Source organism: Hippopotamus amphibius, chromosome 7 (genome assembly GCF_030028045.1).
Source record: "Hippopotamus amphibius kiboko isolate mHipAmp2 chromosome 7, mHipAmp2.hap2, whole genome shotgun sequence".
In the NCBI taxonomy this organism is placed as follows: Eukaryota; Metazoa; Chordata; class Mammalia; order Artiodactyla; family Hippopotamidae; genus Hippopotamus; species Hippopotamus amphibius.
In genome coordinates this window covers 9,873,811-9,893,188 of record NC_080192.1, presented here as the reverse complement: position 1 = coordinate 9,893,188, position 19,378 = coordinate 9,873,811, and the positions used below count along the sequence as shown (strand labels likewise).

Genomic DNA, 19,378 nt, shown 5'->3' with positions numbered 1-19,378 from the left:
AAAGGACAATTTACAAACTAAGAATAGTAACATAAGCTCTTAGCATCCTGTGCCTGCACATCACACATCTACAAATCTTTCAAGTCTTAACGCAACAGGAATGTGTTCAGAGACCAGCAAGGACATAAATAGAGAGAGCACTGATCCCAAGCAAAAGCCACCAACCTTTTAGATGAGAGAAGTCCACACAATGAATCTTTAACGGAGGGACTGGGGAGAAGCAGCCCCACAGCTTAATATAGAAATCCTTTCCCTAAATGAGTTTCAATCATGACTGCAATAATTAGCATCAAATGAGGATTCTTCTGCTCATGTTCTGAAGCAAAGGCAGAACCTGAATTACGAGTGGCAGACACAGAGGCAGAAGACTTAAGTCTGGAGCTATATAGGAAAAACTACTAGATTTCAGCTGTGCTCAGGCCACAATAGCTTTTGAGTTTTGGGATATGCTGTTACTTTGATTTTACCATTACAACATCCCTGGTGGAAAAAGGCAGGCACGCAGCAGACCAAATACTGCTTGCTTGCCCAGAGACCTTTCCCACAAAGGGATGCTCTGAAGAATGCAAGGGAGCGGGACAACCCCTGTGGTGGCACCTTTGTGTTTAAAAAAAAAAAAAAAAAAGGAAAAAAAAAATCAGAATTTTGGTATAGAAAAAAATGTCTACAATGGACTAATCAGTGCTTAGATGAACTTTTTTTTTCCCTGGGGGTGGGGGGGGAGACACTTTGGTTTGAAAGTACAGAGCAATGTTGCCATGTTTCTCCTGTGCCTACCATCCTCCCTCAGCCTCAACTTCTATGAGAAAAAGAGAGAAGTGAAATTAAGAAAGAAAGTGGGGGAAAATAGATGTCAAAGTTCTTACATGCATATATTTCAGCTTATGCTGACAACCTACCTGTATGTTGTACATTCAACCACACTTTCCGTACCCCTCAGAAACAATCCCTTCTCTCTCCCTGAAGAATTTTAAGAGGAAAACAAAAACAAAAACCTCAAGTATTTAGATATTTTGATCTTACAAACCAGCAAGCACTCTCAGGCCTAAGCTGAAGAATGCAGTGGAGCCTTCCCCCTTTAACTACACTGTGAATGAACAATATCTTAACAGCATTAAAAAATTAATAGTCCCACACTAGATAGAGATTTCTGAGGCTGTCTGATCTCCCTGTCCTGTTACAGTGAACACAAGAGCAGAAAATTCTTTCCAGGCCCATCTGCTATAGGAAGTCTCAGTAAAACAGTTGATATTACTATGAAGGGGACAATCTCACCTACCTTCCAGGTGGAGGAAAAGTAAAAGGACTTGGCCTTTAGTCCTCTGTAACTTTTCCTAAGCACTACCTACCTGTAAAAAGCTGAGTGCAAAAGGATGCTGAGGAAATTTGCATCCAAAAGCTGTTACAAAGCACAGCAGAGAACAGAGCATGAAGAGAATAAGAGTTCTTTCTTAATAAACCCTTAAGACCCTTCAAGATAACTTGGCCAAAAGGGGTGAGGAGCTGGCAAAGAGTTGCTTTTACTCTAGCTCTAGGAATACTGAGTTTAAAAAGAAAATTTGCCCATTGAGTATACTGTTTATAATTAAATGTGGTTCTTACACTGCAGGTGAATGCATATTTAACTGGTTAATAAATTTCCAGTGAGCCTTTATGTTCATTCTGCTCACAGCAGCTGTCTGGTTGGAAAACGAATTCCACAGATGGTCCCTGCTAATATGGGGAAGAAAAGTAGGAAGCTACCACCCAGATGCTGAGATGCTACATTTAACCATTGCAATAAACATTTGGGTTTTTAATTTAAAACATACACTTAAAAAAACTCAGACTCAGCAATTTAATTTCTAACCTGACAACTAAAATGGTTATTTTTCAGTAATTGGGAAGGGGGAAGGCAGAGTGTAAAGGAGAGAAAAAACCAATTAGGATTTTCTTTTAAAAACTGTCAAATGCACTTAACAAGCAATCAGCCAAAATGACAATGGTAAAGCACTGTCTTAAAAACTCATCAGGACTGAGGAACCCTGTTCCAGCTTGAAAACATTAAAAAGCATTACAGAAAATGTGCAGGGAACTCCCTCTTGGTCTTCTATCCCAGTAACGAGAGCAATTTAAAGCACAGATGCCATCTTCTTCTGCAGAATTCAACCCTCTACCCTCCCCTGCCCCCCCCCAACTCAGGACAACAAAAAAATGGGCTCCCACAAAAGGGCCTAATACCTTACTTTTTCTTTTATAGATGAAAAATAGCTCAAATATCCTCAACATGCAAGAAGTTGGGGGAAAAAATCTCTTCCAGTCGGCTATACATATATATATATACTTTTACAAAATCTGTTATTACAGACTGGATCATTTTGGTGGGCAGAAGAAACCTGGCAGTGAATTCTAACTAATCTGCATGAAAGACAAATCACCATGGTTGGGGAAAGAAATTTAAAAAGAAAAAGAAAGAAAAAGGGAAGAGAAAAAAGGGAAAGAGCGTTCCTTTAAATGTAGTAAGTCTGCACAAGTCACTACCACTTGGGTGGCTTCATTTACGTGAAGGAGGAGGGGGAGGAGGAGGAGGAGGGTATTGGTAGGCAGTCTGCCCCATGTAACCTATCATATTGGTAGCTCCCGGAGGCTGTGCAAACTGTTGTGACATCAGTGGCTGTGGCTGCTGCCCAGACCGGCCTATCCCACTAAACTGCTGGCTAGAGCTCTGTGAACTTCTCCCAGTTGAGGTGGTGCTGCTGGCCCCATAAGTGCCAGCGCCATATTCTTGGGCTGTGTAACCACTGGTGCCATAAGCAGCTGCCCCATAGGTGCCTTGACCATAGGTGTATTGGCCTGCTTGTGCTCCAAAGGCAGAATTTGGACTTCCATAGCCACTGCCGTTAGCGTAACCAGCTCTATCGGTTTCACCACGATCCCGATAGCTTGTAGAGTCTCTCCGGCCACCATCTTTGACCCCTCGAAGCCTCCGGTCACACTCATCCTGATACATCAGATTGGGATTGTTGGCTGAAGAAGTGGTCCGGTATCGAGAACGACCTCCTGATGAGGACACAAGGAATTTTCAATGCCACATACATGATCCAAACATAACCATATGTAAAAATGCTACTAGGTACAAAGTATTCAATATTCTTTCTTGATCTTTAGCTAGGCCACCTTCCAAATCAGTACTTTAACAATATACCCATAATTTGCTTCTTCACACTCAAAAGAATGATAAACATTATTAAATGATATTCAACTTCTCACCTTTTAGGCCCTTTGAGGATTACCAAGGAACACACTCTTTAAAAAGCAGGAAAAATGGTAAGGACAGTTTAAAAAACAACAAAAAAAAGGCATGCAGCTAAGTTCATACGACCACAAAAGGATCCTCTACTAGTGCACACTGGTTCTCAAATGTTGCTTTGTAGACCTAATTGCATCAGACTCATCTCACAAGTTTTAGGGGAAAAGTTCAGGTTTCTAGTTCAATTCTAAACCCACTAAAAAAAAAAAAACAAAACTGTTTTAAAAGCCTCTAAGGGAATTTTGAGGTAAAGCTTCAATGTACAGTAAGTTGGGGAAAAAATCCTATCAAACTGGTAGGCAGGAAACTCAGATCCTAGTATATTTTGCAACTGTCCAATTCAGATCCAGTAACTATGCCTGTCTCTACTACCATGAAATGGTATAAAACTACTGATTTCTCCATATGGAAAAATGAAAACCTAACATACCACTAAGGCTATGACAGGCTCCCAACCTTCATGTTGTCTTACTAATTATGAAAAATTATTAAGCAACATACATTAATCTTCACTGCATTAAAAAAACAAGGCACAATGAACACACCAAAAAAGATACCTTGGCAGTACCTGGAAAACTCCAGGACTTACCCTTACCCCCTCCTCCGCCGCCTCCTCTGTGGTCCACCAGCTGCATCAGTTTTGGATTGATAGCCTGATTAGCCTCTTCCAGAACTTTGATCAACTCTCTGGCCTGCTTTAGGTTCCCTGGGGTGAAGAAGGTGTAAGCGGTGCCCTTGTTGGTACTACGGGCTGTTCGGCCAATACGGTGCACATAATCCTCTGAGCTGTTTGGATAATCATAGTTGATCACAAACTTGACGTCTTCCACATCTTCAAAGCCAACGATGAGTCAGTGTGTAGGTTGATGTGGCAGGGAAAGAGAAGGTAAAGGACATGCCAACAACAGGTGGGAAGCACGAATGCAGATGACAGCAAGAGGAGAGAAGACTAAGTTAGTAACCACTCTGAACAGGAACAAAAAAAGACTCATCCCAACAGAGTAAAAGAGGATTAATGATGCTTGGGACATGCAGAGGAAGCGGCATCTTTATCAGCTGTAAAATCCTAAGGGAATCCCATTCAACCATCCGAACTCCTGCCTCTTCTGTATTTTAACCAATATACTGACAGGAGTTGTACCAAATTCTAGTTCCACCCTTTTCAAAACTGGAATGTAGAGGATGGTAAACACCATTAAGCTACAAGGCCAAATCGCTTCTACTCTGTTGGGAGAAGCCTGGCAAAGTCTACCAGTAATATAACAAACTTACCTTTAAACCAGTCACAGAGCAAAACAAAACAAAACAAAACAAAACAACTTCATATACTTTATTACTACATTTTCATGGAGACTTAAGGTATTTAAATTTTTCTGCTTATATTAAAAAAAAAACTGATCGGAACCAAAGTTAAATACACACTTATTTTCCTTTGCAGAAATGTCCAAATTATCTTTCCTCTTTCAATTACAAGAGCACATTACACTAAAATTTCACTGTACTACCAAGCCCAGCTCTGCCAAATGAGGTTTTTTCTCAACTCAAGGTTACTTCAACTCAGTCCTTGCTTCAATTATCAAAGATTGTCTACGTAACCTGGAAAATTAAATAGCCAAAGAGTGTGGGAAAAACCATGAAACCTTGAGACACAAGTTTAATGTTCTGTCCACTGCTGGGAATTGGATTGAATAACCTCCTAAAGCTTAAAGTATGTAAATGTTAGTGTAATGCTTTCAGCTAAATGTATATTTTTACCTACTTAAACAAACAATTTTAAGAATATAACAAAGAATCCTAATGTTTTGTGGAAAAAAATCTGCATTTTACAAAGAATATTCAGAAAATATCCTAGATAAAACACAGATTTTTGTGATATAAATAATTAAAAAACATTCTCTGTTTGTTACCAGACCGATGCACACTCCCTCCTCCTTTGGGAAACCGCTGCAGCCGATCCCGTCTCTTTGCCTTTTATTTTTGGCGGCCTCCTTTCGAAAACTCCGCCTTCTGACACGGGACCACTGGAGCGCGGGGAGCATGCATCAAGGGTCCGTGGCAGTGAGAAGTCCCCACACACGCTCGCTCTGTGAACTGGCTTAGATGCTTCTCTGTAGCCCCATTTGGTTGCCAAGCGCCGGAGAACCTGGGTTCGGGTAAAAATTTCAGGTCCTCCAACGCCTCCCCCAAGGATAATTGGGGTGATTGTAGAAAAAAATAATTAATAAAAAAAATGTAAGTTACATCCAAAGGGTCAGACTGCATCTATTGCCCAGACTGGATTAATTTCAGGGGGAAAGGGGAGATGATTTAAAAAAAAAAAAATTCAGCTGTTGTTAAAGGGGCTGTGAAGAAAGGGGCATTATGTCTGTTTCTTATTACAATAAAGGCTCCTCAGTCTTTACTGACCCCTAAAGTCCTGAAATCACACCAGAAAGACGAGAAGGCACTTATCACAGGGGGCAGCGTGAGTCTCCGGCTAGGATCGTCGATGTAACAAAGGGCAAACAAAAATTTACAGGGCCAGGATGGATGTGAGATGGGGGGAATGAGGAATTATGCTCCATGACCACATCTTCAGAGCTAGGATAACGCTCCTTAGTCAATCCCATTGTATGACCACAGGCAGCAGAGCAAGCTGAATTACTGCACTGCATGCACAGATGTGTGCTTTCCTAGCAGAAAGCACTGGGGGCTGGAGTCGACAGTTCAGCTATTAACACTTGGAAATATTTCTGGAGGGGTTCAATGGGGGCAGACATGGTGCAAGTTCTTCATACTAGAAGGGTGTCTTGTGTGTGCACACACATAGCTGGCTGAGGGCCCATGAGAGCAAGCGCAGAATGTGGTTCTCTCCAGTCTAGCCTGCCCTGATGCTATTTGTGCACTGTAACAGTATTACCTTGGTGTCTTTAGAGAAGATGCTGTAGCAGGGTAAGAAATCAAAAAGTTAATGTTTTGGCCAGCTGTCTAGGATAAGAACTTTTTGTCTGACAAGCCCTATGACATGGCCTGAATATCCAATCACTAATTGGAAGGGGCTGAGACTAGCAAATAGGCTCATCTAGAGCTGCTTCGGGCCAATGTAGATTTGCCTCGGCCATGTACTGAGTGATCTGCAGCTGCTATCAAAGCTTCTGTTAAAAAACAAAACAAAATAAATTCAATACTTTTAGTTTAACAGTGTGTAGTTTAAACAAAAAAATGAAAAATTAAAAATATCCTATTGGAAAGGGAATAAATAGTGGTTTCCTGAGGATGACTATTATAAAATTATGGGAATCGAAGAACTTACCTGAAGGGAACATTTAAGAGGCCATCGCTCGACAGGAAGTGAAAAAAGGCCTGGTGACTCAGCTGAAAATTGCACCCCTGTCTATGAGGTAGAAGCCTTCACTTTCCAGGATCTTGTAGGACCTTGGTCAGCATTCTGCCATTTTGGTGGGTTTTCCCCTTCCTTTTGATTTTTACAAGGCAGCAAACAAAGGGGCCCAAAACAAGCACTGATGTTGAGTAACAAGAAACAGACTCAGATACCTTCCCTCTCCCCTCTCCTGGATGAGTGGGGGTGGGATGAAGAGTCTAAGTTATTCTAATGGCAGCCAATTGATTTGGTTTAGAAATGCAGGGGGACATGGAACAAATATTTTAAATTGTCTAGGCAAGATGCACAAAGAAGCTACCAGCACATAGCAAGCCTGTTTAAAAACCACCATCACTGAAAGCTTTTACGTAAACTGCTTTCAGGCCTCAGCCTCTTCTCCCAACAGGCCCAAGCTCTAACCGCACAGATCCAGACATGACCTCAGAGGGCAGAGACAATTTTTCAGTCATGGCTGCAAGTCACCACCTCTGAAGGAGGGAATGATGAGTGCAATGTATAAAAAGCCTTCATTACTTTTGTATTCCAGTTTGAATACTTGCTCTATTTATGTTTAATATCATAAGGGAATATGGTGCTTCTCGCCTTACTGGGCAAGAAATTAATATCTGTCAATAATTTAAAAATATTTTTACAACAGAAATACTCTATCATTTTTTAAAAGTTTTGAGTTACACCTGTTTTGCTCAGAATAATGGGTTAAAGTACCACAAAATATCTCTGTGTATCTTAAATCATAATGGGTTGAAAGCATCAGAACATCAGCTTCAAATTAAGTTCTTAAATTGGAAGATAGCACATCAATGATATGAGTATGGGTGGGAGGAGGGGATAACTGAGTGCTCATAATTTTACTTCAGTAAATTAAAATGGGCAACGCAGATTTAATTGCTGAAAGATATCATATTTATAGATTTACTATTTCCCAAGAATATATTATATTAGTATTCATGGAATCGGACCTCCACACATAGATTGGTAGAGGGAAAAAAAATAACTGAAGAAACTAGCTTCTTATAGCTAGGTTAAATCAGGCTCATTTTATTCACCCAGAAAATAAAATAAAACCAGGAAGAAGTTGAGCTGTTCAACTGAATGTCTCCTCTCCCTCTAACTATTTAAATAGTCATGCCTAGGCCCTGCTGCAGACCAAAGCCTGTTTGTTAGGACCAGGAAGAGACTTTGAAAATAAAAGGAAAAAAACAAACAAAAAACCCCAACCAAGGTTAAAAAAAAAAATCGTGGGGGGGGGGGGGGGGGAGGATCACGTACTTTGTATATAATTCTTCTCTTTTAAGTATTTATCTAAACACACATATATCCAACTCTAATGTGAAATGACAAGCAAATCTTTAAACCAAAAGATACATATACCATTGACAGAGACACCTATCTATACAAACCTAGCCCACGGGAGGCTACATCCGTGGCAATGAGAATGGGAGCCTTTCCAGAACGAAACTCTGAAAAACAAGATGATACCATGAAAGCCAAGTTATAAAATCAAGGCTACGTCATGATTTATCTTAAAAAAAAGATCAAATAAACATTCCAGCTATCTGGCCTTTTTACCCTATCATGTTAAAATTTCAAGTAATGGTGTAAGAACATGCTGAGCTCTTTTAAATTTAAAGGTAACAGTAATTCCTTTGAAAATATTATACTCACCTTTAGCAGAGGAGCAATAGATTAAAAAATTTACCTCTAATAATGAAGTACCATTAAAATGGTGTGGCAATTTATAACAAAATTAACGAGCTGGAATTTTTCTTCCCTTAAATTATGACAGCAAAGTTATCTCCCAAATAAAACAAAACCAAAAGTAGGGGTAGGGGAGGCGGTAGGGAAAGGGAAGGAGGAAGTTCAAAAGATGTGGAATGAAAGGAAAAATCATAACTTTGCCCTGTGAAATAACAGATATATATTGGTCTCTGCCCTCAGTTCCTGGCACAGAGCTCCTAAAACCCTTGTAAAACAGGAATGCTAGGAGAATCTTTTATTCTAATACTTAAGTCTTTGACCCTGGTCCCTGAACAAGAATTCCTAAATCCTTCAATTTCCTGGGTGACAAGGAGTCTTTTGCTCTAATGAAGACACTTGATGGGCTCCAGAATAGCTCCTGGATGGAGGCTGGTCACAGAAAGACCAAGCCATGATTAGAGAAGCTTGGAACTTTGAGCCCCACTCCCAATCCTCAGAGGAGAGGAGAGGAGATGGAGATTTGAGTTAACGAGATGAAACTTCCATTAACATCCCACAAGTATGAGATGTGGGGATCTTCTGGCTGATGCATGTATCTATAAAACAAAAACTTATTACATAAAGAAAGGGTGGTCTAAGTGGTGAAAAAGCTGTATAAAGAGCCAGGATTACTGACCTTAAAGTACAGTGGAGATGACAAAAATGTCCCCAACATTCAATTAACTAGAGCAGAGCTAGGCAAACTCTGGTCTATGGGTCAAATCTGGCACAATGCCTATTTTTGCAAATAAAGTTTTGTTGGAACACAGCCAGGCTGCCTCCTTACATAATGTCTGTGGCCATTTCTGTGCTACAACAGCAGAGTTGTGACACAACAGTTGTGACAAACACTATACAGTCTGCAAAGCCAAAAATATTTACTACCTGGCTCTTTACAGAAAGTTTGCCAATCCCTGAAACAGTATAAGAACAATGTTTAGTTTTCAACTCACCATTAAGTACCCAATCTCTTTCTGGTTGACTCTTGTCTCCATGGATACACATAGCTGGCCAACTGTCAGAAGGAAAGAGCAAAAGCACGTTAGGCATCACTGAAATAATACACATTTACAATATCAACTTAGAAATTCCTACTGAATTATAAAACCTGAGGCAAATTAATTACCTCAGTGCTGCACTCACCCATCTCTGCGCATCCTTCGAGTGAGGTCATCACAGCGTCTCTTTGTCTCTACAAATATTATTGTCTTATTTTCCTTTTCAGCCATTATTTCCTCCATGAGTTGGATCAACCTGAAAACAAGACCAAACAATGCAGTCATCCGGAAGACCTCCCTATACATTATGCAAAAGGCTACGTTTGCAATATCAACCCTCTAAAGCTTTACTATTTTCTTTCCAAATTACTTTCTATTTTTCTTTTCAAATTACAGCTGGTAATCATCAAAACTGGGATTCAAATCCAAAGATCCAAAATCCTTGCCTTTAACCACAATGCTCTGATGAATAATATAAAGAATGGATTGCTGGAAAACTAGCAACGCTTTTAATGTTTCCAAGCCTAAAAAAATACTGGCTTCTATAACCCTTTAATTTTGGAGGATTATTAGGAAAGGTTTATCAGCATTATCAAAACAGTAAAATCTTTCATACTTGTGGTCTTTTTCACTTTCCATGCAGACATCCACAATCTGGAGGATGTTGTGGTTGGCACTCAGCTCCAGATTGCCTACATTGATCTGGGTGTAATCACGAAGAAAATCCTCTGCAAGCTGTCTTACTTCTTTTGGCCAGGTTGCACTCCACATTAATGTCTGCCTATCAGGCTATCAGGAAAGGAAAGGCTTTCTTTTAGATTAAGAAACTACAACAGGCAAAGGGTATACGATAATGAATTATCAGCTTTACACACCCTGATTTGGTCAACAATTTTACGAATCTGGGGTTCAAAGCCCATATCAAGCATCCTGTCAGCCTCATCCAGTACAAGGTAAGTACATCGGCGAAGATTTGTCTTTCCTGATTCCAGGAAATCTATCAGGCGTCCAGGAGTAGCTATACAGATCTCGACACCTGTAAAACAAAACCAAAGATCTATCCAACTAAGAATTCTTTATACACTGTTCAAGTCTCAGCAAACTAAGAAGCACCAACTCTGGTGGTTGTACTCAGTGCTGCAGATCATTAAATTTTAACACAGTACCCGGAAAAGCATGATATAACAAGAATTTATGTATAATCATCCAAACCTCAACAAAGTTTAAGTCTCTAGCCATATTGAACTTCCCTAAAATAGCATTTTAACCATATTTGAGAATTTCTAAGCTACTGAAATACTGATTTTCCCACCACCAGAATCCACTATCTTTCTCTTCAATTTCATTTACAGAAATTGGTAAAATGAGAGAAACTAATAATCCTTAAAAACTAATTTTTTTTTATTACCTCTCTCCAAGTCGCGAATCTGGGGACCTTTAGGAGCACCTCCGTAAATGCAAGTGCTCTTCAATCTAGAACACTTGCCATAGTCATCAGCCACTTGCTGTACTTGCTGGGCAAGCTCTCTGGTAGGAGCCAGAACTAGACACTAAAACAAAACAAACAAACAAATCACTTGAGACACCTACCCCAAGTTTGGGTGGGTGGGGGCGGGGGGAAGGTTATTTAATTCTCTATTGTCTAATCTGGTACTTTCAAAGTATGTGACAGGGTGGGGGGTTGGGAAGGCAGGGGTATAAGACAGTGCATTGGAGTGTGGCAAAAAATTATGAGAAGTAATACTTGGCATGTGGTATGATGGTTGACTTTTGACACATGATTCATTACAGTTACGTGTGCTATGTAAGCAGATTTACAGATTGTGTTACCTAGTTTTAACTAAACAACTCACAAAATGAGTATGTAGCTATAAAATATTCCTGCGATAAAATCATGGATTAACTATCAGAAACAAACTGGGAGATTGGGATTGACATATATATACTAATATGTATAAAACAGATAACTAATGAGAACCTGCTGTATAGCACAGGGAACTACTTCACTTTGCTGTACAGTAGAAACTAATACAACGCTGTAAAATACCTATATCCCAATTAAAAAAAATTACTAGAAACATGAACAAGAAAAGAGCAAAGCTGACACTTTTCTGATACCTAGTTTAAGCTCTTAGCCAGGTGCATTAGGCAAAAACAAGGATGACTTCTACACAATAACACAAGAAGCTGGCCAAAAAATACAAAATTAAGACACTTTGAAACAGGTATCATATATTGTTAACAATGACTCCCACTCAGTGTACTGATCCATTAGACATTAGCCAATAGGTAATAAAGCTAACTCCATTAGCCATATGGAATGTATTATATTATGTAATGAAAGTAATGCATTATTTCTTGCTATGGCTACACTGAGACATACTGTAATAACATTTATAAACATATATATTGAGTACAAGCTCTATTAAAAAAAATTTAAGAATGTACATTCAAAATGTCTGGAGACCACTACTGAAAGCTTACAGTAAATAGCGTATATGAAAAAATGATAAAACCAGAAAATCATGCTGCTCTATGAACATTTACAAAAGCATTACTTAACCACAAAGAATACACATCCCAAACCTGACTTAGATCCACAGGGAAAGAATCTCATTTCATACTTTTGTATCCCTCATAGCATCAATGAGCAAGTTAGCACTGCACTTGAATTTAATGCAAAGTACATGCCTCTGTATGAGGGTAATGGGCAGTGATTAAAAGACTGGTTCCAATTCAAGCTCAGCCATTTAATTCCTATATGACCCTAGGCAAGTCATTTAATTGCACTGTGTCTAAGAGTTATCCATAAGATAGAGATAATATGTCTTCCAGATATGGAAGGCGGGGTTGAGAATGAAATCTGAGAAGCACAGTGCCTGAAACACAATGATCATTAAGTTGTAGTTATTCTTAGAAGTATAAACAAACTGAAACACACTTACGATTGGGCCATCTCCTCTTTCCAAGTAAGGCTGGTGGTTGATATGAACAATTGCAGGCAGCAAATACTGAGGGGTGGGAAAGAAGGACAGTCTTATACCAAAACTAAGCCATATCAGTTGTTCTAAATTATCACAGTCATCGATAATGCCTAGGTAACCAGGAAAGGGAAAACAGAACTCACAACTGTTACACATACGTGCAATGTGTACTTGAACATAAAATGCTTCCAAATATTTCAGATAGCTTAAAAAGCTACCTGAATTAGAATTTTAAGAACTGAGAATATATGGAACATTTACAATAGCAAAATAAGGTACCACAATATTAAAAATCTTCCCTTGCTGGTACATACCGCCAATGTCTTCCCAGAGCCAGTCTGAGCGATGCCCACCATATCCCGGCCACTAAGAGCCAAGGGAAATCCCTGGCACTGAATTGGCGTTGGTTCTGTGAAGTGCTGATCCATCAGCACGTCCATTACGTATTCTGTACGAGAAGGGATATTACTGCTTTTAAGTAAAACTAAGGACCCACAGCCAAAAGAAATTTTAAAAACTGTTAAGCTCACTGAAGGTAAGATTCACCCAGCTTTACATCTCTCCAAGTACTGTTTTTTTCTTCAGTATTGAATCTTTGACCTGCTGACTACTACTTCGCAAGAAGGCTACTGCCACAGCCATCTACCCTTATTCTCAAAACTTGAAAACCACTGCTCTAAAGTATCTAACAGGGAATAGGTATATGGTAGTCACTTACTGTTTATCTAATTCAAATTTTATCCAGCTAGAAAGCAATTTCATTTTGCTGTTTTCTAAAAGGTAGAGGCAAAACCCCAGGGAAAGATAGAAAAAAGAGCAAAAACACACCAAAAACCAACCAAAAACCCCAAAAAACCTTTGTGAAAGGTTTTTACTTGTCTTTTCAACAAAATCGTGAGCCTAGGTCAAAACCTTTAAATAACCTATGGCCACACTGACTATTCAAGCTAAATTAGCAATTAAATTAAGATCCTGGATTGAAAAACACTTACGTGGGAAGTTAGCATGATGGAAGGCAAACACAGGTTTAGGACAAACATCTCCGCCTCTCACTGTAATCTCTTTCTTTCGGCGTAGTTCATCAACCTCATACTATGTAAGAAAACAAAGTAAGACAAATCAGTAAACAAATTATTCTAAACATGCAAAACTTTATGTTCCAATACAGAACAATTATCAAATCCACAATTACAATGGAAAATATGTATAACACTTATCGTGCTTTTACATGTGTTCAGCTTCATCCAACGTTGTGAGTCAATCAAACAGGCAGTAACAGTTCCATTTTCCACATGAGAAAACAGTTACTCAGAAAGATTAGTAAATTGCCCAAGGCCAGTAGTAGCAAGAGGGAGAAAATGTGGAACTTAGGACCAAGTGCCCTTTCTTTATATTTTCTTCTGAACAAGTTACCATGTCATGGGTAGAGTCCAAAATAATCATGAGGTTAAAAACACAAACAGGAGTAAAAGCCAATTATTTTAAATTTAATTTACTTCACAGATGAAAAGACATGACACCTCAAATACAGTTAAAATCACACAACAAACTGGTTGGGAAATATAACCAACAAATGAGAACCAAGTAATACATTAGGTATTACTGGTTTCTCTTGTGAGTATCAGTAATCCTAACAAGAGCCAAAGGAAAGTACCACCACACTAGACTAAAACATGTAACAGCAACCGCTGTATATGAGCAACTCTGGTTATTTATCTACTTGGTTCATTTCTGTATATGAAAAAAAGGTAAATAAATAAACCCCCCAAACTTACTGGAGTCAGCCTTGCCACTTCTGGATGTTCAACATAAAAATTCTTCTCAAACTTGGGGAGCTCACTCAAATCCCACTTCTTTTTACGTAAACGCTCCCCAGGATTACCAAATTTCTTCGGGGGAAGGCCACCACCACCTCTTGCTCCAAATCTAGAAACACCAAAATTTTTAGTTTATTAGTATTTTTAAAGCAAAACACCTTAGATGCCATAAAAACATGCAAAAAGATGGGACTCTTAAGATACCACCAGCCCCTCCAGAAAAATATTTATCTGTAAAGTGCTTAAAACAGTACCCGGCATAGTAAAGATTCAGTACAAGCTGGCATAACTAACTGTATTCATTCAATAGTTACTGGCTACCAACTATGTACCAGGTACTGTTTTTAAGTGGTGCTAGAGATACTAAAGTGAACAGAAGTCTCTACTCTTATGTAATATTCTGAAATGTAGGTAAGTGAGGACATTAAGTTTAAATTAGGGCAAAATTGTGGACAGGTAGAAAAACAGTTCAAGTGGCCCCATACTTGGAACAGCTTCTTGAACCCCTTGCTCCTTTACACTGTGACGAGCACTCCTTTTGCCTGCCAATCTGCTAAGGAAAACTACTAGGACCCCTAAAAGACTGGTAGGCTGGTCTTCACCATCAGTTCATGCTAATGAATGGCCAGGGCAAAATTTATGATTTTTCCTTCCACTTCATCTCCACCTCTACCTTCAATCTCCTTTCTGTTCACAGGCAAATACTACTATTAATATAACCATAAATTTACTAAAGGAACCATTAATAAGGCTTATTTAAGGTCTTTATATCTCAATTTAAAAATCAATCTTTTTGCTTTATCTAACCTTCATAACAGGTAAGTTCAACTGGAATACAAATATGGCCATTAGCTAAACTTGTGACGTTCTACTTTACCTAGAAGAATCCTAACACTAAGATGGTCTTCGTGTCTGTATTTCAACCTATTAAAGTGCAGGGCATTGTTCAGCGTACAAATATACAGTATGTTTCCATCCCATTTCCTTACTCCTGAAAACACTAAATTTAATTCCCCTTTTCCACTCTAACTCACCCATAACATCATCTTGCAAGTGGTTCCACTTAATAATCAACAGGCAGTAGGTGTACTATCCTAAAGGGCTTCAAAGTCCTGGAATTCAAAATGCTCTTAAAATTCCTTGGCTTAAAGACCCAGGTAGACATTTCTCTCCATACATATATAGAAAGACTGATGGCAGTAAATTCTAATAGGGCTATTAAATATTTACATTCAAAAAACAGAACTTGGCTGATTCCATTTATACTACTGTTGATCAATACCAGTGACACCTTCAATATGCCCTCAGGCTTAAGAATGAGGGGACCTAAGACTAGATGGATTGACCTCTCCCCCCTCACTTGCAAGTGAAGCAACTAACACAGTTTTAAATAAGGCAGTCTACAAATAAAAAAGCCAAGTCTTTAGATTGTCAGTCTTGCAAAGAATAAAAACGACCAAAGACCAATTTTCAGAGATTGGCTAATCATATAAATTTATGTGGTTCCTAGAAGATGCCATTTCAATGCTGCTACTGTTGCATTCCAATGCTACCCAGACGTTAAAATAATGACCTAGACAAAAACAGAAGTTGAGCCTTTTCTCTTGCAGAATTTGAGTACATTTGTGCTATCATTTAAAAGTGCACATACCCTAACCCCTTGCATACTATGCTGCTCATTAAATGTTTTTATTAAGTTTAATTTGGCTTTGCAATAAATACCAGTTTTGAAGATTTCCACATTAACATGCAAAATCATGCTAGTTTAAATGTACAATGTGCATTTGGACTGGTCCGAGTCTGTACACTACCTCACTCTTTTCCTTTTCAAGACAATAATCCATTTCAGCTCTGTTCAGTTAAGAACACAACAGCAATTCAAATAACGGAAATTTCATAGTAAAGGTAGAGTTAGGGCACAGACCTTATTAAAGAGTGCCATTGTTTGAAATAAATTATTTCTAGAGTTTTTTTAATGTCAGCTGGTACTTATGAGTCAACGTGGAACAAACTAAGGATGGATCAGTAATTCATTTTCCTCTTTTCAAATAATGAACTTTTATTATTAAAGCATATATACAGTAAAATATTAAACCAAATACTCACGGTAAAGAAATAACCTTATCAGTACCTTGGTAGCCTCCATGTGCCTATTTCAAGTTTACAATCTCCATCATAATAACTAGTACCTTGAATTTTAACCATTGCCTTGTTTTTTGGTCTTGTCATATTTATTTGTGTCCTTATATGTTATCCTTCTAGCACGATTTGCTTTTTTTACTTAATATTATGTTTGTGAATCATCCATGTTGATGCAAGTTTTTCTTTTTCACTAGAGTATTATATTCTATTGCACAAATTTATCCAGACATTTGAGCTGTTTCTAATATTCTGTCATGAACACCACTGTTATAAACATGGATACCGGGGTATGTGTACAAGGGTTTCTCTAGGCCTAAGAGTTCGGGTATAAAACTTAAGAGAGGAATTCTGGGTCATTTTGTTTTTACTAGGTAACATTAAGTTCTTTTTCCTAAGTGGTTGTACTGAAATTCACTTCTAAATTTAGCTATACTATGAAACACTAGGCACACACTCTACTTAGAGCCCTCCGAATTTAATGCTAAAATCAAATATTTTCCTTCCAAACAAGGTATAAGTCAAAGCAATCATTTTTATTTAGTAAATTAAGTGATAACTGAGGAGAAGCTTGTGACTAGCAGGTCTGGTACTTGTGTCTGTGAACCACTAAAGACAAAAAAATGTTTGGAGAAAATAGCATTAACAGAATGCTTACTACAGAGAGACAATTACAGTATCTCAATTCTGGAGAACAATGCAAAGGCAATTATTATCCCCATCTTCAGATGAGAAAATCGGCTCACAAAGGTTCAGGATCTTGCCCAAAGTCACACACACATATTAAGTGGCGTCACGTAAACTTTTTATCCAGGGATAAAACTTTTATTACAAAAAAGTCAACAGCACAAATCAACACGGATCTCTTAGGCAACTTTTTCGTTTGCGGGGTGGGGGAGAACACTAAGATCTGAATCTCAGTATCGGGGAGGACTTCAGTTTAATCCTGTTAACTTCCAACCCAGTAATCGTGGCATTACTACATCAAAAACTTTCAAGCTAGGCGAGAAGTTAATGCCTCAGTCCAATTAGAGAGAGGGGAAAAAAACCCTATAATAGCGACCAAACAAAAAACTCTCTCCCCTGCAAACGACCATTTAGATGGCAAAGAACCCCATCGCTTTGCACTCCTATGTGCTTCCTTCGAATTACTTTAAAATACGACTAAAGATAATGTTTTAATACTTTAAAAACTACAAGTCAGCCTCTTAGTCTCTAGTTTCAAACCAGGTTTCCCGTTCCATTAACAGGGAAGCCATTTCGCGTAAGAGATTTTCCCAAGCTGAACTCGGGAGACCTCATCATCTTCTCTCAGCAAGAACATCCGAGTTTCACGGATGAACACTACGCCTGGAGAGATCGAATGACTTGCTCAAACCCGCCGAGCTCGAAAGCCGGGAAACGAAGGAGGCCCGGTCAGGGTCTGCAGCGCCCAGGCCTCCCCTCCTACTCCCCGCGGGGCTGAGGCCGGGCCGGACCGGACCGCGCCACGACTACCGTCCGCAAGCAGGGGCTGGGGCGTCTCCAAGCCGCCGCCCCCACTGCCAGGTCACCAGTGACCCGGGGAACCCAGGCCCACCCAGAGGCCCAGACACTAAACCGCTATTACGTCCCGGGTCGCCTGGCCCCGCGGCCTGCAGTCAGCTCCGAAGTCTTCCGCTCGACCGCAGGCTGCGGTCTCCTCAGGAAGCAACCTCCTCCCCGCCCCCCGCGCACACAAGGCCTTTCCTCTCCTCCTCCCCCCTTACCCTCCACGGTCACGATCCCGGTCCCGGTCCCCAAAGCCGCCTCCGCGCATGGTCCCAAATGGATAGAGATCTGGGAGCGGGGCACGGATGGCCGGGCTCGGGAGGGCCTGCGGCTCCGGTCTGGTAACGACCGATGGCGGCGGCGCCTCCGCTGTTGGGGCGGCGGCAGGCGCGGCGCTTTCTCGCTCCGACGCGCTGTCTCCCGTCGCAGACGCCACCGTCGCCGCCTCTCTCGTCGGAGACGGGAGCAAAACACAGAGAATCGGGGTTACAGAAGCAGCGGGTAGGTTTGGCTACGCTCAAACCCGGCAGTGCCGCGGTTTAGGCGTCTCCTTCCTTCCCAGCGACTACACAAAATGGCGGCGGGCGCTGAGACTGCTCCAGCTTAACGTTACGTACGTCCGACACGATACGTAAACAGCGTCTCGGAATAGCTCGAGGGCTTCGCGGAGTACTACGGATATTCTTGAAAGCACTTTACGTCAGTTGCGGAGGAGGGCGCACTTTGCGGTCGGTAGCAGAAAAGCAAAATACGGATCGGGCGTAGAGTTCTCGCGCCACCTGAACCAGAACTAGGGGTAGGGAGGGGAGGGGGAGAGCGACGTAACATTCTTTGCGTCGTTAGCCGGCCCACTATTGCGAAGATGCGCAGTGTGCGTAACGCATTCTGTTTAGAGAATAGAGGATTTTGCCGGGTTCCGACGCGGGACGGAACCCGAGCCTGCTTGTGCTCGTTGCTTTGCAGAGACAATGACTGTCCTCCATATTGCAGGGGTTAAGTTTCAGGGTCTCCAGGTGCCAAAAGCCCAGGAGCGCCTTCAGGGTCCCTGGCTGGCGCTCCCAGATGGTCCTGCCAGCGCTCTGGCCCCACCGCCCTGGGCCTGGCGAGACTCGCCGCGCGCCCCTGGCGCCATTTCCTATCAGTTGTCTCTCGCTGCGCTGTCGCCGGCCGCCATGATGGATGCCCCTTGGTCGGTTCTTTGGAGAGTTGGTTAGGTGCCCACGTCCCAGCTGAGTTAGATCACTCTGTGCTACGCTTGGTTCACACTGGAGTGCTTTTTCTGAGCAGAATATTTACACTGTCCCCGTCTGAGCACAGTTAGCTAACAAAGAAACGAAATGTGGGTGGGGTCTCTCAAGGTAGACGCTGAGGCCCCTTGGCCACCGTTAAATGGCGCTGCCTCAGAAGGCCCATGACAGGTCCCTAGCGCCCTCCCGAGACGAAAAGGTTTAAAAGCGGTGGTCTTCAGACACTGAAAAGATGAAGGCATAAGCACAGGTTTT

General features: G+C 40.7%; 1 protein-coding gene across 2 annotated transcripts; it reads right to left on the bottom strand.

Annotated features, from left to right (window-relative positions):
- Positions 1–604: 604 nt before the first annotated feature.
- DDX17 (DEAD-box helicase 17) lies at positions 605–18,470 on the bottom strand. 2 transcript variants are annotated; one of them, XM_057743446.1, is made up of 13 exons: positions 18,095–18,470; positions 14,166–14,316; positions 13,383–13,482; positions 12,705–12,838; positions 12,352–12,417; positions 10,815–10,956; positions 10,282–10,442; positions 10,023–10,195; positions 9,552–9,662; positions 9,362–9,423; positions 8,072–8,131; positions 3,879–4,121; positions 605–3,039 (listed from the first exon to the last, which is right to left on the bottom strand). In XM_057743446.1, exons 1-13 carry the CDS (start codon positions 18,142–18,144, stop codon positions 2,534–2,536), a joined length of 1,959 nt encoding a protein of 652 aa, XP_057599429.1. In that variant the 5' UTR covers positions 18,145–18,470; the 3' UTR covers positions 605–2,533. The 2 variants fall into 2 exon arrangements, with proteins under 2 accessions (XP_057599429.1, XP_057599430.1); XM_057743447.1 differs by having other exon boundaries at positions 3,885–4,121; positions 18,095–18,462.
- Positions 18,471–19,378: the final 908 nt, after the last annotated feature.